The 23,602-nt window shown below is 46.9% G+C and overlaps 1 protein-coding gene across 5 annotated transcripts; it reads left to right on the plus strand.

Moving 5' to 3' along the window:
* The first annotated feature begins 13,058 nt into the window (after nucleotides 1-13,058).
* Nucleotides 13,059-19,660, plus strand: LOC120965459 (uncharacterized). 5 transcript variants are annotated; one of them, XM_073498465.1, is made up of 10 exons: nucleotides 13,059-13,293; nucleotides 14,958-15,003; nucleotides 15,104-15,198; nucleotides 16,178-16,224; nucleotides 16,344-16,439; nucleotides 16,572-16,681; nucleotides 17,659-17,740; nucleotides 17,823-18,095; nucleotides 18,423-19,082; nucleotides 19,187-19,660. In XM_073498465.1, the coding sequence occupies exons 1-4, from the start codon at nucleotides 13,097-13,099 to the stop codon at nucleotides 16,209-16,211; spliced, it is 372 nt and encodes a 123-aa protein (XP_073354566.1). In that variant the 5' UTR covers nucleotides 13,059-13,096; the 3' UTR covers nucleotides 16,212-16,224; nucleotides 16,344-16,439; nucleotides 16,572-16,681; nucleotides 17,659-17,740; nucleotides 17,823-18,095; nucleotides 18,423-19,082; nucleotides 19,187-19,660. The 5 variants fall into 5 exon arrangements, 4 of the variants coding, with proteins under 4 accessions (XP_073354566.1, XP_073354565.1, XP_073354567.1 ...); XR_006664766.2 differs by adding an exon at nucleotides 15,290-15,374 and having other exon boundaries at nucleotides 13,136-13,293; nucleotides 16,580-16,681; nucleotides 17,823-19,082; nucleotides 19,187-19,658; XM_073498466.1 differs by lacking the exons at nucleotides 18,423-19,082; nucleotides 19,187-19,660 and adding an exon at nucleotides 15,290-15,374 and having other exon boundaries at nucleotides 13,082-13,293; nucleotides 17,823-18,223.
* Nucleotides 19,661-23,602: the final 3,942 nt, after the last annotated feature.

A 23,602-nucleotide genomic window follows, 5' to 3' on the forward strand; every position in this document is an offset into this window, starting at 1 on the left:
CGATGGCCAAGTACATCACCATGACGTTAGATGGGACTGCCCGCACTTGGGTGAAAGGGCTGCCACCGAATTCCATCGGGTCTTGGGCTGAGCTGAAAGCCTGGTTCATCCAAAACTTCAAAGACACCTGTAGGCAGTCTATGTCAATTATGGATTTGACTAACTGTAAACAGCAGGAGGGTGAGTCTACGACACATTGGGTTCGCCGGGTCAAAGAGATAATACATTCATCTGATAAGATGGATGCCGGCTCTGCAGTCTTAATGTTGGAGCAGAATTGTCGTTTCCTGCCCCTGAAGATGAAACTCGGGCGGCTTAAGCGCGACTGCAACGATATGGGTACGCTGATGGCGGCTCTTGTCAAGTACGCCGACTCTGATAGTACCAAGGACCCCGCTTCAGATGATGAAAGGACCGGGAAGGGAAGGAAGAACGGCAATAGCAAGGGTCCTCAGCATAACCCGGGGAACCAAGGAGGCGGCAAGCGTAAGGCCGACGGCAGCCTAGAGTTCGTGGCCAACGCCAGCTCACAGGGTAATAACCAGCGACGCAAGGGGAGGCCACCTCCCCGAGCCGGCGGGTCAGGCCCGACGCTGGAGCAGCTGTTGAATGAGCCTTGTCCGAGGCATGGTTCTAGGGAGAAGCCAGCTACTCATCTATGGAATGATTGCGCAATCATGAAGGCCTTTAAGAATTCCAATGCCTTTAATGGCAACAATGGCCCGGGCGGCGGCTCAGGCGCTGACGGTTTTCATGGCCCAGGCGGCGGCTCAAATTCTAATCCTCAGCACGGTCAAGGGGGCTTTAATCAGCAGTCTGGCCAGGGTCATCAACAGCAGCAGGGGGTTATCAGACCAATCCAAAGCAGCTTAACGGTGGACAGTATCACGTATTTACCACCAGTCTGTGTAAGCGAGATCAGAAGCTTCATAAGAGGGCTGTGAATGCTGTTGAGCCGGCGGTTCCACGCTATTTAAGATGGTCTGAGCAGCCTATTGTGTGGAGTAGGGAGGATCACCCTCCCCGAGTTGATAATCCGGGTCACTTGGCCCTGGTGGTGGCCCCTCAGGTGGGAGGATATAAGTTCACTAAGGTGCTCATGGATGGAGGCAGCAGCATCAACAGCCTCTATTATGAGACTTTTCGTCGTATGGGGTTGATTGATAAGAACCTCAGCCAGTCCAATACTATTTTCCATGGTGTGGTGCCTGGTAAGTCAGCTTATCCAGTTGGTAAGATCGAGTTGGAAGTGGCCTTTGGGGACGAGTACAACTACAGGGTGGAAAAATTGACCTTTGAGGTGGTGAAGATAAGAAGTCTGTATCATGCCATATTTGGGCGGCCGGCTTACCCAAGTTCATGGCACGGCCGTGTTACGTGTATTTGCAGCTTAAGATGCCGGGTCATAATGGGACCATCACGGTTCATGGCAGCCGGAAGGTGGCTTTGGAGTGTGAGGAAGGCGATGCGGCTTATACAGAATCTGTTTGTGCAACAGAGGAGTTGAAATTTTACAAGGACAATGTCGACCCAACAGATATGACCTCTCTGAAAAAGCCGACTACGGAGCATGAGCCGGCAATGAAATTTAAGTCGGCTGATGAGACTAAACTTGTTGATTTTGTTCCAGGTGACTCATCTCAGCAGTTTAGCATCAGTGCCAATTTGGATCCGAAATAGGAAAGCGCGCTCATCGAGTTCATCCGTGAGAACAGGGACATCTTTGCATGGAAGCCTTCTGACATGCCAGGTGTACCTAGAGAACTCGCTGAGCACACTCTCAATGTTGATCTAAAATTTAAGCCGGTCAGGCAATTCCTTCGACGGTTTAATGAAGAGAGGCAGAAAGCCATTGGTGAAGAGGTGGCCCGGCTCTTGGCGGCCGGTTTATTGTTGAAGTCTTTCACCCAGAGTGGTTAGCTAACCCGGTGCTCGTGCTCAAGAAGAATGGCACCTGGGGGATGTGTGTGGACTACATGGACTTAAACAAAGCATGTCCGGCTGATCCTTTTGCCCTTCCCCGTATTGATCAAATCATTGATGCTACGGCGGGTTGCGAGCGCTTAAGTTTCTTGGATGCTTATTCTGGATACAATCAGATTAAAATGGCAGTTAAGGACCAGGAGAAGACGGCGTTCATCACTCCCTTTGGAGCCTTCTGTTATGTGTCTATGCCTTTTGGACTCAAGAGTGCTCAGGCGACTTATCAGCGTTGCGTGCAGAACTGTCTTCATAACCAGATTGGGCGCAATGTTCATGCATATGTGGATGATATTGTGGTTAAGTCCAGGGAGAAGGAAACCTTGATAGATGATCTGAGGGAAACCTTTGATAATCTCCGGGTCTACAAAATGATGCTTAACCCGGCCAAGTGTGTTTTTGGTGTTCCTGCAGGCAAGCTCTTGGGTTTCTTGGTTTCCAACAGAGGCATTGAAGCTAACCCGGAGAAGATCAAGGCAATCACCTCTCTGGCTAAGCTGGCGTGTATAAACGACGTCCAGCGCCTGGCGGGTCGCATTGCTGCTTTAAGCCGGTTTATAAGCCGTTTGGGTGAGAAGGCCATGCCATTGTACCAGTTGATGAAGAAAACTGATGACTTTATTTGGAATGATGCTGCTAATGCTGCTTTTGAGGATTTGAAGAGACAGCTGGCTGAGCCCCCAGTCCTTGCTGCTCCGGTTGATAAGGAGCCATTATTACTGTATGTAGCTGCTAACACACGAGCCGTCAGCGTGGCTGTGGTGGTGGAGCGCAAGGAAGAGGGTAAAGAGTATCCGGTTCAGCGGCCGGTTTACTACGTCAGCGAAGTGCTAATAGAGTCCAAACAGCGGTATCCACATTGGCAGAAGCTTGTTTATGGTGTATTCATGGCAAGCCGGAAGCTTAAGCACTATTTTCAGGGTCACCCTATCACTGTGGTTAGTTTTGCTCCCCTTGGAGATATCATCCAAAACAGAGAGGCCATAGGGAGAGTGGCTAAGTGGGCTATAGAACTTGGGCCTCATGGTCTAAAATACGTGCCACGCACTGCTGTTAAATCTCAAGCTTTGGTGGATTTCATCAACGATTGGACAGAGCTACAGGTGCCTGAAGAAAAGCCGGATAATACGTATTGGACTATTCACTTTGATGGGTCTAGGCAATTGGAGGGCTCGGGGGCTGGAGTTGTATTGGCTTCCCCTAAAGGTGACAAGTTTCATTATGTGCTACGGTTGATGTTTCCTTGTACTAACAATGCGGCTGAGTACGAGGCCTTGCTCCATGGTCTTCGGATGGCTAAGGAGATGAGCTTAAGCCGGGTAAGATGCTTCGGTGACTCAGACTTGGTGGCTCAACAAGTATCAGGCAAGTGGGACTCCAAGGACCCTCTCATGGCGGCTTATCGCCGTCAAGTTGATGCCATCGCTGGACACTTTCAGGGTTACCAAGTAGAGCACATCGATCGCAGGAAGAACGAGGCGGCTGATGCATTAAGCCGGATAGGCTCTCAGCGAAAGCCGGTGCCGCCTAATACTTTTCTGGACATCTTGCATAACCCTTCTGTTAAGGTACCTACAGAGGAAGATTTGGCTGTCCCTGACCCGGAGGCACAGTTGGTGGCGGCACTCCACATCACCCCGGACTGGACGGTGCCTTACTTGGCTTACATGACCCGGGGAGAGTTGCCTGAGGATGAAACTTTGGCCAGACAAATAACCCGACGGTCTAAGTCAATGGTTGTTATCGATGGTGAGCTGCATCGCCGTAGTGTTACGGGAGCGTTCCAGCGTTGTGTTTCCCCTGAGGAAGGTCAAGAAATCTTGCGTGAGATTCACGAAGGGGATTGCGGCCATCATGCCGACTCAAAATCCCTTGTGGCCAAAGCTTTCCGTCATGGCTTTTATTGGCTGACGGCTCATGCTGATGCGGAGGACTTGGTCAGTAAATGTGACGGTTGCCAGAGGTTCTCATGACGGGCTCATGTGCCGGCTCAAGAGCTGCGGATGATACCAATCACTTGGCCATTTGCGGTCTGGGGGCTCGATATGGTTGGGCCTTTCAAAAGGTCCAAGGACAAGAAGACCCACCTCTTGGTGGCAGTTGACAAATTCACAAAGTGGGTTGAAGCAGAGCCAGTTAGCAAGTGTGACGCAGCCACGGTGGTGTAGTTCATGAAAAGGGTGATCTTTTGCTTTGGCTTTCCACACAGCATTATAACTGACAATGGTACCAATCTGTCCAAGGGCGCCATGGAGGAGTTCTGCCAACGAGAGCATATTCGACTTGATGTTTCATCAGTGGCTCACCCTCAATCCAATGGTTAAGCTGAGAGAGCTAATCAGGAGATTCTGAAAGGCATCAAGCCCCGGCTTTTGGTCCCTTTGCAACGGGCGCCGGGTTATTGGGTGGAGGAGTTACCCTCCGTGTTATGGAGCATCAATACTACTCCTAACAGGTCTACGGGTGACACGCCTTTCTTCATGGTTTAAGGAGCGGAAGCAGTCCTCCCCAGTGACATCCGTCATGACTCGCCTCGAGTGGCGGTTTATGTTGAGGCGGATAATGAACAGGCGCGCCAAGATGCTCTTGACTTGTTGGATGAACAGCGTGATGTGGCAGCAGCTCGCTCAGCGATTTACCAACAAGACCTGCGCCATTATCACAGTCGCCGGGTTAAGTCCCGGGTCTTCCAGGAAGGTGATCTGGTGCTCCGGCTCATCCAAGATCAAACAGATGCGCACAAGTTATCCCCGCCTTGGGAAGGGCCCTTTGTGGTCAGCAAGAACTTGCACAACGGGTCATACTACCTTATTGACGTTCGGGAGCATAAAAATTCACGTAAGTCGGAGGAAGAGACCCGTCGGCCGTGGAACATAGCTCAGCTTCGGCCTTATTACACTTGAGCCACCGGCTCTCATAATGTACATATTTCTATAGCCATGTATATATTATGATAAGCAATAAAGCAGGACCTCTGTCCTTTTTTCTCCTCCAATGGTAAATGTGTTGTTTCCATTACAAGATCACATGGTAACTTAGAGGTGGATCCGGCTTATGATCGTATTCGAATCTAGCCGTACGCAATATAGTCATTTGGGGGCTTCCTGTTCAAACATAGGTCGTATTCGAACCAAAGAGAACATAGCTGTCGATACCCATTTGATTGGCAAAGTGCCGAGCTCATTGGGGAGTTTTCTTTGATCATATTTGAATCATAGCTCAACCCCCTTTGGGAACCGACGTGGATCGTATTCGAATCAGCGTCGTTAAACAACTCTTAAGGTCATTTGGGGGCTTCCTGTTCAAACATGGGTCATATTCGAACCAAAGAGAACATAGTTGTGGGTACCCTCTTGATCGGCATCGCCAAACCCACTGGGGGCTATATGATTGCGCTCGAATCTTAGCTTAACCCCTTTGGGACGGGTCTCTGGTCGTATTCGAACCGGAAGCCCCTAAGTTTTGATTTTCTGATTTACAACAAGTTCTTCTGGTTGTATCAACAGTGTACACGGCGGTTCTTATTCCGCCGGCTTAATTTTGATTCACAGTGCTAGTCGCGCACAATCAGCATTATCAAGACTGGTAAACCGGAGTTGAGGTACCAACCTTATTATCCGGGTTATATAAACCGGAAGTGTACTTGAAGGCCTATAAGTGTGTTATTACGGTTATATCAAGGACATAATTGAGGACCAGTCTTTCGTGACTTAGATTCATATTCCGGGTTATATATATGAGACTATGATTCTCAGTGCGGTAAGCCGCCTAGAGACTTGTGATTTGTTTTTCTATGCAGGATAGTTAAAGACAGTTATTTGAGCTTAAGGAAAATGAATGATCAATTATGACCCGGAAGAATATAAGGAAGCAACTTCAATGGAATTAAGCATTCAACACGTGCACGATGGCACGACAAAGTTAAAATGTTGGTCCTATTCTATTACAAGACTCCCCGAGTCCAAAAGGGTGAAGCATTGTTTAACAAGCCGCCTAAAGAGTCAAGATGCTTGCTGGGTCGAAGCTTCTGGCTCATCCCTCTCCGCTCCTCCGGCTGTTCCCAAGACCTGGAAGGTTGACGATTTCCAGTCAATGCCGCTCAAAGCTTCAAATTGAGCTTCCTCGTCAATTAACCCGGCCGGGTCAATTTCCGGGGCAAAGGTGTGCTTACGAGTCGGCGGGACTAAGCTGATGGCTTCATAACGCGGGGTGGGGATCCTCTGATTCTCTGCGTCGTAGCCCGGTTGGTACTTGGTCAGATCGGTGTCATTCCCAATCAGGTGGCCACCGGGCGCACGATCTTCACACAGGCAGCAAAGTCCTTTTGGTCGAAGGGGGTGCCGTCTTCCTTCAAGCTGTGGTAACCAAGTGCAATGTCAGCCGGGTCTAGCTCTGGAAGGAAAGCCTTGGCCCGGCTCAGAGCAGCTATGGCTCCGGCTCTTGCAGAGGCCCGTCGCAGCTCTTGGACACGCTGAGGAAGAACGGCAAGCCGGCGAAGTACTTCCGCCAGGTGAGTCGGAACCTCATTGGATAGGGCCACCACGGCCAAAGCGCGCTGTGACCCGGTGTAGAGTTGCTCCACCAGGGTGTACACGGCCTTCATCTTGGTCAGCACGTTCTGATTGAGGTTGGCGCTTCTGGGACCTGTTTAACAAAGTAAGATAAGCCGTTCTCAATGATGGGAGTTATGAGACATAAAGACTGTAAACTTGTTCAAAGCCTGCAGAAGGACTTACCGAAGATTGCGGCGACCATTTGTGACACATGGCGTTTTAAGCCGGAGAGTTCGGCGGTTCTCTCCGTCAGAGCCTTCTCCGCCTGTTCGGCCCGGCTTACCAGAGCAGCCTTCTCTTCGGCCCAAGTCTTCCTTTCAGCTTCAAACTTCTTCTTCAGCTTCTCTTGAGCAGCAATGCTGGATTCAAATTTGGCGTTGGCCTTCCGGGTCTCAGTTTCCTGAGTCTTCAGGCAGTTCTTCAGCTCTGATATATCAGCCTCAAATTTCTTGCAAGCAGCCTGCACAATTTCCGGGTTATAGTATGAACAATTATTATGCGATTTTAAAGTCCCAAGCACTTTCCAAGCAAAGACACTTGGCACTTGGGGGCTAATGCATGTCGAAAGTTTCTATCTACAAATTACCGGTTCATGGAAGTAAGCCGGAAATTAAGTCTACAACATATTTTATCATAAGTCGTAGACTTGGGGGCTAGTATGGTAAAGATGATTATGCAGTAAGCAATAGAGTGGTACCTCAGACTTCTATTGTATCTGCTTCACCATGTCAATTTCCAAGTCCCGGCTGCTGTGCACCTGATTGACATAGCTGGAGATGATCTCTCCAATGCACAAGTCAGCATAGTTGGTGATGTCCAGCTTGGCCCTGCGGCGCTCTAGCAATTCTTCCTTGGCAGAGCACTTAGCCAGCGCAGTGGGTCTCCCCGGCTCGACAAACCCCGTCCGGGTAATTACCACGTCCGGGTCATCGGCCGGCTGAGCCGGGTTGGAGATTTCCGGGTTAGTAGAAGTCTCTGTGATTGGCTCGTCGGTTGGAGCGGTGGCTTCAGGAGCAGAGGCAGCTGGCGGCTCTTGAGCTGAAACCTCCGGCTCAGTCACGGCCGGCTCTTCGACCGGCTTATTCTTCTTTGCTCTTTTACTGAGCTTTGCTTGAGCACTGAAAGGATACAAGGTTAGTACAAAAGTATGAGTAAAGATAAGCACAACAAGAGATGATCATCATTACCCGGGTACGGCCTTGAAAGCCGGCAGATTCGATTGCATCGAGTCACCAGAGGAAGGTGAAGTTTCCTGATAATTTGAATTAGAAGAATTGAGCGGTTGACGTATAACTCCCGCCAAAGGATGAAAAGGATATAAGTTGGAGATAACCTCGGTCCGGCGCTTCCTTGACGCTTCAGGTAAGCCGGAGGAGAGGTCTGCATCCTTGTTGGTCCGGGTGTGCCGCCGGCTCTCATGAATCTGTTGCTTCAAAAGAAATTGAGGATCTTGATAAGCTAAAGGATGTGAAAATCTTACTTTCCGGGTTACTCTTCGGACTTTCAGCCTTGGCAAGGGCTCCGAGTCGGAGGAAAGTGTCATTACCTCTTCAGTCACCGGGTTACTTGCTCCGGTGTCATCCTGCTGATGATCAGTATCAATAAGGTGGACAGGAATAAACAAGAAATACAACAAGAGCTTACAGGTTCAGGGGTTACCTCTGACTCGGAGCTGTCACTTAGTTGAAGCAGCTCTGAGGCAGTAGGCCTGCTTCCCTTCTTGCGGGGAGCGGCTCTCCTGGCGGCTTTCTTAGCTTTTCTGGCTTTTTTAGCCGCCTCATGGTCATACTTGACCTTCCAGAATTTATCATCAGCCTGAAAAATACAATGAAGCCTTCTTAAGGTTCAGATGAAAACTATCTAAGGAGAAAATAAGATGTTCAGATCAGCGGCTTACCGTTGGGGCCGGGTTGGTCTTGCAGAAGGGGTTTAAGCCGGTCCTCCCGCAGTCTGCCAAGCTCTCATTCAAGAGGGCCTTGATCATGTCGTCAACAACGTCTTCAGGAAGATCGTTGCGGCTGTGTCGCAGGGGGTCATCTTTCCGGCCCGTGTAATCACACATTAAGCCGGGCCGGCGGCTCAAGGGGATCACCCGCCACGACATCCAGACCCGGACCAGATCAATGCCGTTGAGGCCATTTCCCAGGAGAGCCTTAATTTTGTTGATGGTGGGGATCAGAGATTGGCGCTCGGCTTGAGTCAGCTTATCCGGCAGAGAGTGATTTGGCTCCAGACGCAGGGCACGAAAGCCGGGCAGCGGGCTCTCGTCAGCTGGAGAAGTGTCCTGACAATAAAACCACGTCTGGTTCCAATCCTTCGGATGGCTTGGCGGCTCAGCATAAGGAAAGAGGCAGTCTCTCCGGCGTTGAATGGAGATTCCACCAAGTTCCAGGCTCGGCCCGTTGGCACACTCGTTCTGACGGTTCAGATAAAAAAGCTCTCTGAAGAGCAGCAGGCTGGGCTCTTCTCCAAGATAGACTTCGCAGAATACTTGGAAGTTGCATATATTTGACACAGAGTTGGGTCCTATGTCTTGTGGCCGCAGATCAAATAAATTCAGCACATCTCTAAAGAATTTTGAGCCGGGCGGTGCGAAGCCCCGGCTCATGTGATCCGCAAAAATCACTACCTCACCCTCCCTTGGTTGCGGTCTCTCCTCTGACGGGTCAGGGGCACGGTAAGACATGACATCCTTCTTGGGCAGGTAACCCGTCTTTACGAATTCAGCTAAGGTGTCGTTGGTGACGTTGGACCTCATCCAGTTGCACGTAATGGGTGCTTTGGGAGCTTTGGGAGGTATTGTGAAAGAGGAAGCCTATGACAAAAGGAACATGTCCGGTTCAATTATAAGCCGGCAGATGTTTACAGTTTAAATACTCAAATGGCGGCTTATGAGAGGGGCCTAATGACATATGGTTAAGTACACCGGGTTATCTAAGCCGGTGCAAGTATCGTGAGTAATTCAAATTGTCTACGGCTTTATCATAAATGAGCCGGAAAATTTACGGCGCATGGCTTCTTTTGAGCCGGAAACATAAGCCGCCATAGCTCAGCAGAGGCAATTTTTGACGAAGTCCGGTGAAAACAAGTTTCACAGATCGCAGTAAATATTTTGGATCAAACGGTTGGCTAAAGAGAAAAAATTTCTAGACCTAGAACTGACGCAGAAGAAGTCCATGGATTCAGAATGGGATCTTCTTTCAAACAAAGGGGATCTACTAGTGTTAAAATGGATGAGCAACAACTACCGCAGGAGTTCTGTGCTAATCTTGCATCGAAACATGGCCATAGTGGCAGAACTATAGGGAACTTGCGAAGAACTTATGAAGAACAGCGAAGAACGGCGAAGAACAGTGGAACCCTAATGTGGATCTACGGTGGAGAGGTGCAGGGACTTACAGGTGCGGAGTTACGGCGGAGATCCGTCGCGTTTCTCTGGTCACATCAGGGTGATGCAGCAGCCTGAGTTGGTGAAGATGAAGAAACCCGCGGCGGCGGCGGCGACGGAGCTCGGGCGGCAGCACAGTGGCGAGAGGAAGAAGAAGATGGAGGCGACGAGTGGCACGAGGCTCATGGGCCGGGCTACTTATAAGGGGAAGCTCATAAGTGGGCGCGAGAAACGAGGAGGCCACGGCGTGGTTATCTCGCCATAAAAACGCCTCGATTTTCGGGACGGCAATTAAAGATAAGATCCGTTGCGGATATGGTGGAGTAAAAAATGGACTTAATGGAAGATGACGTCACGGCGGGTTACCCGGAATCCAGAAGATGACGTCACGACGGGTTATAGCCTTTACACAATTGTAAGCCGAAAATATTCTATCGAAAGGATTGAAGATTGACATGAGCCGGCTCAAATCAATCTGGGGCCTAATGTTGAGGATATAAACCTTAGAGTCACCCGCCCGGAGGGGCCGGGTTACTCATAATGGTCATCGCGTGAAGCCCGGCGCCAAGCTTGAAGACGGCGGGCTAAAGATGGGCTTAAGACCCGGAGATGGCTTAAGGCCCGTAGTTACAACCGCCATTATGGTAGAACTTGTAGTGTAAGGCAAGAATAGTTGAGAGTTCGAGCCGGACACTCTTATGAGCCGGCCGGGACTCTGAGAGCTGCCGGGCGTCAACCTCTCTATAAAGGGATGACCCGGCGGCGGTTTAGGGACAAGGAAGATCTCATCGAGAGCCAGGCATAGCAATCAAGCTCCCTGGTCATCGAAACCATAAGCAATACCACCTTAACTAGACGTAGGCTTTTACCTTCACCGTAAGGGGCCGAACCAGTATAACCCCCGTGTTCCTTGTCCCGTTTAACCCCTTTAAGCTTCCTAGCTGCGATGGCTCCACGACTAAGTCCTAACTCGAGGACATCTGCCGTGACCATTCCACGACACCCATGGTAATGGGATTGCTGAGTCCTCGTGGCTCACAGATTACTACAACACCAGTTGCAGGTACAGATCTTCCGATGATCATGACGCGAGAGCGATGTTTCTTGTTTTGGAGATCTTCTTCTGCTTCTTCTTCGATCAGGGGATAGGTTCCAGGTCGGCAGCCTGGGCTAGCAGGGTGGATGTCGTTTGAGCTTCTGTTATGTTTCATCCGTACTCGGATGTTGATCATGTGTTTGATGTATTGATGTATTCTTGCGGCATTTGTATGCCTTGTATGTATCCCCTTCTATTATGTAATGTTGATGTAATGATATCCACCTTGCAAAAGCGTCTTCAAGATGCGCTTCTATCCTTGGTGGGATCTTCGAGTTCCTTTAGGATAGGGTCGCATCTTGGGCGTGACAGTATGTTACTTGCCCGAGATTCGATCGTCGGTATCCCAATACCTCGTTCAATCTCGTTACCGGCAAGTCTCTTTACTCGTTCCGTAACGCATGATCCTGTGGCTAACTCATTAGTCACATTGAGCTCATTATGATGATGCATTACCGAGTGGGCCCAGAGATACCTCTCCGTCATACGGAGTGACAAATCCCAGTCTCGATTCGTGCCAACCCAACAGACACTTTCGGAGATACCTGTAGTGCACCTTATAGCCACCCAGTTACGTTGTGACGTTTGGTACACCCAAAGCATTCCTACGGTATTCGGGAGTTGCACAATCTCATGGTCTAAGGAAACGATACTTGACATTAGAAAAGCTCTTAGAAAACGAACTACACGATCTTGTGCTATGCTTAGGATTGGGTCTTGTCCATCACATCATTCTCCTAATGATGTGATCCCGTTATCAATGACATTCAATGTCCATGGTCAGGAAACCATAACCATCTATTGATCAACGAGCTAGTCAACTAGAGGCTTACTAGGGACATGTTGTGGTCTATGTATTCACACATGTATTACGGTTTCCAGTTAATACAATTATAGCATGAACAATAGACAATTATCATGAACAAGGAAATACAATAATAACCATTTTATTATTGCCTCTAGGGCATATTTCCAACAGATCCTGGCCCTTGCCGACGGGAGGGCTCCTTTTTGAGATGGTTATTGAGTTTTCTTAGGGTTTGTGTCATGCATGCTCAAGAAGGCAAGACGGTGGCGACTCCCTGAAGATGGAATAAGATGCTCCCCGCTTAGCCCCCGTTCCGGTGGTACGTCTAGCATCGTCAGTGGGCGTGTAGAGGTGTGTCTCCGATGGATCTATCTTTGGTGGATCTACTCGGATTTGGTTGTTCGTCTACGTTCGTGTGTTTTCAGTTTGGATCCTTCCGATCTACGCTACTCTTCACCAGCAGCGGTTGCTGTTCTAGTGCGCTGGTCTATGGAACCTTAACACGATGACTTCCCGATTGTCTATTAAACAAATTTTGCCCGGCTCTGGCAAGGGAGGGGCGATGACGGCGACACGCCTTCGGCTCGCTTCAGTGCTTATAGTCGTCGCTAGGTGGTTTACGAATCTGGATGTAATTTTTATTATTTCTAGTGTTCGTTGTACTGCCATAATCAAAAAAAAAAAGATGCATACGCATGCACGCGCAATCTGCTGAACCGTCAACATCGGGGACAACATATAGGACGGATCGTTACAAAGCTAGCTGCTCTCTTGTGCTCTCTTTCCCCTGTCTTTCCATCTTTTCAAAGATGGAATGTCAGCAATATCCTTCAGAACGAACCAGTTAAAGCCTGAATTTCCGGGGTGTAATTTTGTGGAAATGATTATTGGCTGATCCGGCGAACTTAATTTGGAAGAAAATTACTCAAAAGCGACATGCATGGAAGTAAATTATCCAGCATTAATTAACGTCGACGTATATATAGTACAAAATCTTTAGAATTATTTAACGTATATTTATACAAGTTAATTATTAATTAAGAATATATGAATTTACCTAAATACTTCAGAGTGCACGCGCACTATCTCGGCGAAACAAGTGGCCGAACGCGAGCCGCTCGATCAGCCCAGATCATGCGGTCCTCGGCGTCAGGTCGTACTTAGTCGGGACGCGACCGAACGCGCACGTGGCTGGGCCCGCCCGCAAGCGCCGCTCTCCTGCTCCAGATGGTTCGCGTCGCCTCGCACCCGTGGCACGGGCCCCACTTGGCATGGAGAAAGTAGACACAACGAAGGTGAGCCACGTCTCTGTCTCCTTCCCCGATCCAGTTCCCTCTCTTTCTAGCCCTGTTCGTTCCCCAAATCCAGCGGTGAGAGGCAACCGCTGTCGTGACGCAGCCGAAGACGGGGGGCAGGGAAGGGGAAGGGCTGGAGCACGGCGGGGATCCGCTTCTCGTCGCCGGCGCAGGTACGGTCGCCCGCCAATTTTGCCTCGCATCTCTTGCTTCCCCATTTTTCCACCTGTCGTGTTCGGGGTCCCCCTTCATGGGCTCGCCGGAGAGGGGTTCTAGGGTTTCCATTGGATGTCCGGCGAGTACGAGGTAGCTTTCGCGGAAGGCCGTGCCCACGACTAACTAGTCACGTCCGGTGGATTCTGGGAGTTCCTGTCTTGTCATGGGGAGTCAAGGGTGCATGATTTAGTGGATACGGGTTTCATGGCGACTCACCTCCATATCACGCATATTCGGCGAGGTATTCCGGCATGTCGCCCTTGTCTGATCCGGTGTGGCGATTTTTTAATTTTTTGGGCGGCGATTTGAGTTGGAATAGAAGGAAGGAAGTACATAAGAGGATAGTTAAGTTGTTTTTTCTCAACCCTCTCAAAATGCATCGGTGTGGTTCTCTGTTTTCTCAACCCTCTCAAAATGCATCTGTGTGGTTCTCTGTTTTCTCATAAGTTTCATGCATATGAGTGACCAGTTGGCTAGTTTCTTGTAATAGTTGCATAGAAACACAAATGTAGTTGGAGCAAAGACACTAAGAACTGAAGTATCTGAATCACTCTTCTCCAGGTTCCACAACAGAGTAAACTTCCTCAAATAGATTTCAAGAAGCATCATAATGGATAAAATACTCAGCATCGTCCCTCGGCTGCAAGATATAGCATGAGTCAGACTGTCGAGCCTGATAGCTCATTTTTCCTTGTTGTTCTGCTGCTGAGACTACCGGTCTCATGTTACTACAATCCCAATAAATCAAACACCCAACATGAAAAGCAAAGGTTCCAGGGCCAAAAATCTCCTCCAGCTATACCGTTTTGAAACTTGCAGAGATACCAAATAACCAGCATTGCATCGCTTTTTGTAGGTGTCTCCTGATGCTTTTTACTTCTAAATATGGCTCCTCGAGATAGCCTGGATACTTGTAGTCTGTCCTCCTTCGATTGGCACCCAGCTAGCAGGCCCATCCCATGAGCTGATGGCCTTGTGCTTGGGCTCCTGCTGGTGGAAATTGGGTCGCTGACATTCCATGCATATGAGTGACCAATTGACTAGTTTCTTGTAATAGTTGCATAGAAACGCAAATGTAGTTGGATCAAATATATACATATCTCAGTTGGCTAGCCAACTTAAGAAGTTGCACAGTGACGGCTAATCCGTTGCACAATCGATGGTATTCAGATGGATATTATGTAAACTATGTTCAAGCAGTGTGTGCTTTTTGGTTGCACACTCATGTGTGCTCTGTTGTCAAGGGTATGTGTTCTTGCAAGAGTTTGCAGATCAAAGCAGTATATATCCTAGTCCGCTGCGCTTAGTCACACTTTGTAGAGGGAAGGGCTATGTACTTGCAAGGTTGACGGCTAGTTTAGTTTTGGCTCTAGTGCCTAAATCATGTTCAGGCAGCGTGTATGCTGATTTTTTGGTTGCACACTCATGTGTGCCCTGTTGGCCATAAAGTGCATCAAGTTGCACACATTTTGTTTTGTTTTGTAGGTGTGCTATGAAAAATCAGCATTAGTTGTTTACTTCATGGCAATGTTTTTTATATCAACTGCTTTTGCTCATTTTTTCTTTTATACATTTGGTTTGGTTGCTTCGACTAATTTGTTTGTTCACATTTTTTTCACAGACCAAAAATGGTTCTAGAAGGAGATGTGATTCCAAGTGAAGGAGAGGTATGTCGCTTTTTATACCAATTTTGTTTTGCAATTATAATAACAGTTTTTTGGGGTTTTTTTCTGACCATGTTTTGTGTTTTATTTGTTCTATATGCAGGGGTCTACAAACCATTCTTCTCGACGGAACTCGAAACGGCCGTCGAGCGGCAGCCGTGTCGTGCTGATATCGACGGGAAGGCAAAGGATGATGAGGTAAGTATCAAGCAAGTAGAGTGGGTGCATTTACCCTTTTTTGCGTGCGCGCACACACACAGACAAGTAACTTTTTCCATGCCTCCTTTAGGTCGGTGATCAATTCCACTTTGTGAAACGGCCGGAATGGAAGGCGACCATGCATGTGGGAGTTGTAGCTGGAGCTAGCATATCGTGTGGGTTCTCGTTTAGTTTGCCACAGGGGATCTAGGGATGCTTTTGTTGTGGGTGCTTCATGAAATTGACCGATTATGCAGTTTTTTTGGGTGTTTCACGGGGTGGGTGAGTTGATTCTGTTGTATACACAAAATGCTATGTGCATTGGTGTGCTTGGTTAAACTAGTTGGCTAGTCAGGCTTGTGCAGTTGCACAACAGGCTCTATCTAGTTGGCTAGTCATGCTTGTGCAGTTTCACAAGAGGCTCTACCTAGTTGGCTAGTCCGGCTTGTGCAGTTGCACAAGAGGCTCTACCTAGTTGGCTAGTCAGGCTTGTGCAGTTGCACAAGAGGCTCTACCTAGTTGGCTTCTCACTGGACTAAGCAATTGATTTTCATTTTTTGTGTTATTGGAGGAGTGAATTTTGTGGATGTATATGACCTATGGAGCTTGGTAAGAAATGCGGTGGTTATACAGGGTTTGCGATGTGAGGGCTCTTAGGGTTAGTTGCTGTAGGAGTTTGCAGATTTGTTTCCTTTTTTAGCCATTTTTGTGCAACCGGGCAACCCCCTTTGTGCAACTTGTTAGATAGAACTTACCAACATTATGATAAAAATAGCCAACTTAATTTTTGTTCTGATGGAGTATTGTGTTTTGGGTGGCACTTATTTTTTGTTCAACTGGGCAGCAAATCATGTGCAACTTTTCTTTTAATTCAACTAGCCAACTTCATATATAAAAGTAGCCAACCCACCACATTTTCTCTCCCCTGTGCAACTTCTGTTAATTTGACTAATACGTTGTTCGCATTTTTTTGTTGCAGAGACCAAAATGGCTGGAGAAGGAGATGTGGCTGACAATGAAACAGAGGTTGCCATTTTTTCTTTTTACCCTATTAGCACTTAAATTTTTGGGTTTTATCCTCTGACCATTTTATTATGCCCTTTTCTTTTACCCTCTTAGCATCCCAATGTTTTTGTTCATTGTAGGGTTCTGCAAATCCCATCTCACGACGGAACTCAAAAAGGGCTGGTAAGCGGCAGCCGCGTGGCGATGATAAGGACGGGGATGGAGAGGGTGACGATGTGAGTGGAGAACAGCAGTCCTTTGGAATTTATTTTCCTTCATTTTGTTTGTCCTTTAGGTTTTTTATATGGCACACATACATGTTTAATTTTTTTCTCAACCCCTTATGCTTGTTCATTTTTTTCTTACAGAACTTTAGGGTGGCGAAAGATTCCTCTTAGTAAAACTGCAAAGAAGAAAGGGGCGCACGGAGGCAGTATCCAAAGGGGTAGATGCCACATCTTCTGCAGCAGTCACTGAGGTAACATAAAATTCCATCGGCAATATTTTTTACTCCACATACAGGCAGCCAAGTGTATTAATTTTCATACATAGTTGCAGCAGGACTAATTAAGCATTGGCATGCTCAACTTTCTCAGTTGCTTAACGTTGCCTCTTCAAGTTTTTTAGAATTGTCGCAAGAGTATGTAACGACTTGGCATCCTCAAGCTTTCTAGTTGCAAAATAGTATCTAATTAGTTGGCAACCTCAGTAATTCTAGTTGCACAACAATATACAACTAGTCGACATCCTCAGCTTCTCTAGTTGCACAAGAACTCAGATTAGTCCCATCTTTAAAAAAATGAGGATTTCCCTACAGTATGTAACGACTTGGCACCCTCAGGCTTTCTAGTTGCAGAAGAGTGTCTATTTAGTTGGCACCCTCGCCAATTCTAGTTGGACAACATTATCCAAGTAGTTGACATCCTCAGCCTCTCTAGTTGCACAAGAATTCAGATTAATCCCATCTTAAAAAATTTGAGGATTGCCCAACAGTATCTAATCACTTGGCACCCTCAGGCTTTCTAGTTGGATAACATTATCCAAGTAGTTGACATCCTCAGCCTCTCTAGTTGCACAAGAATTCAGATTAATCCCATCTTAAAATTTTTGAGGATTGCCCAACGGTATCTAATCACTTGGCACCCTCAGGCTTTCTAGTTGCAGAAGAGTATCTATTTAGTTGGCACCCTCGGCAATTCTAGTTGGACAACATTATCCAAGTAGTTGACATCCTCAGCCTCTCTAGTTGCACAAGAATATCTCATTAGTTGGCATCATCGGCATTTCTAGTAGCACAAGAATATCTGATTAGTTGTCATCACCAACATTTCTAGTTGCAGAACAAACAGGATATCAAGTTGCCATCCTCAACATTTTAATCTAGTTTTCCAGAGAACAAATATTTGTATGTAATGATAACTAATCACCTCTGCCTTTTTTTTTGCAAACCCGGAGATATTGTTCAAGGGAATGAGAGTAATGAAGCAGATAATGTTGAACGATAGTCACAAGCTGGCTACCTGATGGAGACTGCCTGGTACGCCTCTCTCCTCCCTCTTCTTTACCACTTCCGTTCTTGCGTTCATTGCTTTGCCATGATAGCTCTATTTTGGATCCAGGCTAGGACCCTTTCTTTCGTTGAGAAGAAGAAGGAGCCCTGTGGAGAAGGAAGTGTGGGCGAGGGGTGCGTGGAGGCTTCGGGAGTTAGTGGGCTATCACGTGATACCGTCCGGCCTTTGTTTTCTGATTCTTCACGGATTCTAGGAGTCGGAATGAAGTTTCCTTTATGGGAACAGTGGGGACAAAAAGTTACCTTTTTCGGCGGGCTGCTCACGAGCGCTAGCAGGCCAACGGCCGCTAGCCAGACGCGTCCCGAAATTAAAGGTTTATAGGTACATGGCACTACATCCTGTCTATTTTTGCACAGGCACTACATCCTGTCTATTTTTGCATATGCAACTACTCCTTTTTTTGTTTATATGCGCACATCCAGGCAAAAGTTGGCTTGGATTCATGTTTAGTTGCACAAATAGATGGTTTTTTGCACAGGCACTTCACCCTGTCTATTTTTTGCACATGGGTTGGTTTATTTGCATGCATCCAGGCAAAAGTTGGCTTGGATCCATGTTTAGTTGCACAGGAAAGTGTTTTATTGTGCAGAGATCAGATTCAACTCTATTTGCTGCTTCATGTTCCCTCTTCCTCCAACTATGGAGAAGACCGGAGAAGATTTGTGGCAGATCCAGAGGGAAAGGGAAGGGGAAAGTGAAGAAGGATGATCTGAAGGCTAGAGGGAAGTTACCTGATGTTGCTGCCTGCTATGGCTCTGTACTCCCTCTTCTTGGAATTGAAGCTTTTCTGGCCAATTTCTTCACCTAGTTTTGCTCTGCCATGGCAGCTCTGTAGGGTTTGGATCCAGGCCAAGGATCCCCTTCTTTCGTGGAGAAGAAGAAGGGCGACCCGTGGGGGGAGGAAGTGTGGGCGAGGTGTGCGTGGGAGGCTTGGGGATGTAGTGGTTATCACGTGACAACGATGGGGGAGATTTTCTGTTTGTTGGGAGTGTGGCCAGTCGGGTCGGAAGAAACTTTCCTTCCTGGGACCAAGGGGGACAGGAAGTTGCCTTTTATGGTTGGCTGCTCGATCGCGCTAGTGGGCAGCCGGCCGCCCACTAGACGCGTCGATGAATTTAACTCTATATATTGATCGGTGCGTCCCAGCCATGGTCATCGCTCAATTCGTGTAAAAGTGACCCGTCGCGTTTCAGAGGGTTTAAGTCGATCGAGAAAGCAGTAAAGGGTTATTAGCCAAAATGAGAGGGAGCGGCCGGATGCATGTGATGGTCATCTTGTTCGTGGGATCTCTTGCGCTCGCTGCAGAGTGTTAGTACTGTTTCTCCCCTTGTTTTCTTTTCTTCGGCTTTTAAATATATGCATGAACTATGTATACTACAGTAACAATTAAAACACTACATGCATGATTTTAGGTCGTCTAGAGGCCGGAAGAAGGAGCCATCTAGACGGTGGTGATAACAACACAAGTAGTAACAGTGCTTCCCTGACCAACTCGATATCATCATTAGATGATGCCAGGTTTAGCCTGATATATTGCCGCCGGGCTCGCTCTTGTAGCTCTGATGACTGCTACTGCTGCCCTCTCCTAAAGCCCACATTGTGTTTCAAGACGTTGGACGCGTGCAAGTCTAAATGTCCTAAATGCGATCCCAAGTGCCCACCTGAATCGACAATGGAATTACATGCATGAAAGCATCATGACAGGATAAAGGAACAGTAATAATAATTATATTTTCTATTCTTATCAAGTTATCATGCCTTTTCTCTTGGACTCTCTCACCTGATATGAAAAGATCTCTACAATTTTCCTACCATATCCTATTTCCTCACTTCTGCCACTACTGTGATATCCTGAAGCCCGTGTCATGTTTCAAGACGTTGGATGGGTCGGGTGCAAGTCTAAATGCCCTAGCTTCCATCCCAACTGCCCGTTTGAATCATCCATAGAAGAGAATGTATGAGTCAATGGGTCGGTTTTTGTCCCTAGAAACATAGTTAAATGCCTGTGCGTTGCTATGGGCAGGATGAATCAGATAATCACAGTTTAGCAATTTCATCAACCAATCATTGAGGAACTATTTGATATCATTGCTGAATGCTAGCTTGTGCATTGTGCCAGAATATATATTGCCGTGATGTCCAAGGGTATAAAGTTAGAATAAAATCGAGTATACCCAAATAAGAATTGGAGGTAACTATAACCAAATATTTCCCCAACAATAGCTCAAAAGAGAGAGCTCACAACTTGGAAATTAAACAACCAATCGGGATAATTTTGAAATTAGTTCCAGAACACATGCATGATTTCAGCTTTCATTCCGAAACAACATCATGAGTGAGGCTGGACGTACCGAGCGGGCTTTTCGGCCCGTTCGGTCTTGGCCCGCTCGGTCCTGGCTCGCTCTGGAAATTGGACGGTCCGGTCTGCCAAATTGGGCCCGAAAAAATGTCGGTCCGGTCCGGTCTTTAACCGGGCCGACCGAGCGGACCGAGAAAACACCGCGACAGCCGCCGCCGTTCTTCGTCGTCGCGGCCACCAGCAGCGCTAGGGCGAACCACCGTGTCTCCAATCTTGCCCTCCCCTTCCATTCTCACCTCCCCGTGTCGTCCTAGCATCTTGCCGCCGCTCGCCGTCGCTGTCGTGTGTGCACCGCAGCCGCTCTCGAGTTCTCGACCATGGCATCGACCCCAACCGTTGCACCAATTCCTGCCATGGCAGCGCTTCTCGCCGTGGAGACTAGTGCCATGGCAGCCACTTCAGCAGAGCAAGCACGCACGTAGGCCACCAAACGGATCGTGGGAGAAACGCTGCCGTGATTTTTGGATCGTGGGAGAAATGCTCGGCCGAGATTTTTGGATCGTGGGAGTAATGCGGCAAGTACAATATTGTTTTGGAAGGCGCTAAATTTAGCGGCGGCTTCCTATAATCACGCGTTATCGATCCCACGCTGCCGTTCCTTTTATTGAGCCGAACAGAAAATAGAAAGTACGAGAGAAAATGGGTTTGATCCAAAAATCATGGCGTCATTTGACGACCTTCTCCACGTTAGATTTGATCCGCTAATCAAGGCAAGGCCCCCACAGAGAAAATCATGGGCTCATGCACGCGCAACATTACTTGCATGCAACAGAAAAAAGTGCTAAGATATACATCGTGTGCAGGTCCAAAGATGATTTGCATGATGGAGTCTGTAGTATGATTTTAGCTAACAGGTCTATCCCAAAAAAGAAAAGATGTTTGCATTTGTATCAGAAGCATGTTTCCAACATGCCATAGGAAGGAAGCACCATTACTCACGTCAAAGTATCTCTTAAAAACTACACCTTCACTTCGGCATATTGGAAAGCATTTCATATAACGGACTAAAGGATGATGATAATATTCATAAGTCCTAAAACAGGAATGGCATGCCCTGAAATCTGTAGTCACGTTCTCTCATTTTCATTTCTTTATCCCAAAATGTACCTAAAAGAAAACTTTGGCTGATCTCTTTGAAATTTGAATGTTTTCTGCAACTTCGTTATATGAAACCGCTCTGAAGTTTGGACCAGATTTCTGCAGAAGAAAAGGCAAGTTGCCATTCACTCATGTAGCTCAAATCTGGGGCTGGTGACAATTAGTATCGTCCTGATTTGTACTAACATTGTACAGTAATGGATTACTTCTATCTCGCCCACAATATGAACTATGGACAGCTAAGATGCGGCACTATATACTTGTATATTCTTAAAATGCCATTTTTTCCCTTCTAGGTGCTGACTAATTTGAATTATTCAAAATTATCATTGAGAAACCATTATGATTCTTCCTACTATGTATTGGATGGACTTGAAGGTCACTATAAAACTTTTCAGAGGTTATAGTAATAGTGTATTCAAAAGTTTTCCAGGTTATAGAAACTGTGGGTGCCAAAAAAACATACTTCCAAGTTACTCGTATGACAAAAAACTAATGGAGATACCAACTCAAGTCATCGGAACCTTGGATAATATTGCAGTTAAGGAAAGTTCTCCAAGTTGCAATCAGTTAGCAACCAACAAATGTTAGAACTGAACCTCAAACACGTCTAACAAAATGTCACCTCTTTAAGAATTTAAAGAGAACGAATGGCCTGCACATACATTCCCCTGCTTATCTGTAGTGTACGTAGTTCTATTAGTCCACGGCAAATGGACTACATTTGGTGCTTCGGCAGATTTCCTGGTGATATGGAAGACAAATATTACAAACACCAGACATGAGAGTAAAATGTTGAACAATTAGTATTATGAAATATGGGTAAATAGCAAAAGTGATCAAAGCGGTTTGAAAACATGAAGATACGCACACATATTTTTAACTTTACATACTATAGAGTTATGGAGCTGCAAGTGATGTGCGTTTATAAATAATAATCACAACACTTAGGATGCCATCTACACCTAGGATTGCATATTAAATTCATATAATCGGTTCTTCAGCTTCAATTAATTCAAAATTGTGTGTATGCATATCTAGTAGTACTAGTATATGATAAGGAACAGAATTGTTGGCACATGGCCGATGCAGCCCTCGACTGGGAGAGCACTTCCGGGCGTGAACGATGTGCTCATAGTACATAGCTGGTTCAAGGAGCTGATCGATTGATCCCCGAAGATGTGCACCGGTGAACGTACACAACTTAGGCTGCCCTGCCTTGATTGATTTCTATGCTGATGCACACGATAGAGGAAGACTGCATACACATGGATTTCTCGCCGGCTAGAAGCGCACAAAGGACACACGCACCCGACGTTCATTGGTTCGCCATAGGTGCAACGCTACAGCGAGAGGAGAGAAGCAAGATGTGATCTGGTGGCATACGCCATCTCTTACCTCAAATCGGCCATCAAGTTTGCTCCGAGGCCCACATCGACCCGTCCACCGCACTATACGCCATGTCGATTGTCGAACATCAAGCTAGCGAACGACGTACAAGACTTACCGTCACTAGAGCAAATTTCTTTTTTAGGAGTAGAGATTGAGGAAGCACATATTTCCAAATTGCTCGCATGCTCTCATTTTGAGTCCAATTGGCTTGAGAGGCAACACAATCCACCTAAGCCTGAACTTAATTATACAACTTGGACCAGGTCTCACACATATTTGTGCATCCATGCTTATTTAGTTGGTCTTGTTTGTTATATAGATCATGATGACCATGCCGTCAATAAATTTTATTGGGTCTATGTGAAACAAATTTGAAACTAGACTACACGCAGACTAAAAATCAACCGATCTTTATAATCTTATGTTACTAATTTATTTTATTGGAGTTATACTCAAATTAATCCCAAAACCCAAAGGTTTTGGAATTAATTTTAGCATATGAGAGGAGGAAACAGATTCCATAATAACCTATGTAGGTTATCTGCCTTTGGAAGTATTTTTTTATTGGATTATCCATGTCCAATTTAATTTACTTGCAAAGTTTCAGTTTTTTAGTGATCATTTGCTCTTTCTTTTGACTTAAGTTGACTTCTGCATTTATTACTTTTTTGAGATAGATTTCTACATTTTCTTTAATATTTTTGAGACATACATTTTCTTTAATTGGAAAAGCAGTTCCAGCCAGGCCATTATTTCTCTAGCCCAATATCTCTCTTCCGAGGCCCACAGACCAACTCCTCTCTCTCTCCATTTTATTATTTTCTTTAAATCTTTTCCAGCTGGGCCATTGCAACGCGTTCTTCTTCTGTACAGATACAGAAACGGCAGCCGCGCGTGATTGCCTCGGGTTGCTATCTCCTCCGTCCCTGACTCCCAGTTCCCATTCCCCTCCCCGAACCCTCACCTCCACCGATCCACC

This window comes from Aegilops tauschii, chromosome 5 (genome assembly GCF_002575655.3).
Source record: "Aegilops tauschii subsp. strangulata cultivar AL8/78 chromosome 5, Aet v6.0, whole genome shotgun sequence".
NCBI lineage: Eukaryota > Viridiplantae > Streptophyta > Magnoliopsida > Poales > Poaceae > Aegilops > Aegilops tauschii.

Coding starts and splice junctions, on each gene's coding strand:
- LOC120965459 (XM_073498465.1), top strand. CDS start 13,097: ATGGAGAAAGTAGACACAACGAAGGTGAGCCACGTCTCTGTCTCCTTC. Junction 13,294..14,957: donor GCTTCTCGTCGCCGGCGCAG/GTACGGTCGCCC, acceptor TTTTTTTCACAG/ACCAAAAATGGTTCTAGAAG. Junction 15,004..15,103: donor TGATTCCAAGTGAAGGAGAG/GTATGTCGCTTT, acceptor TTCTATATGCAG/GGGTCTACAAACCATTCTTC.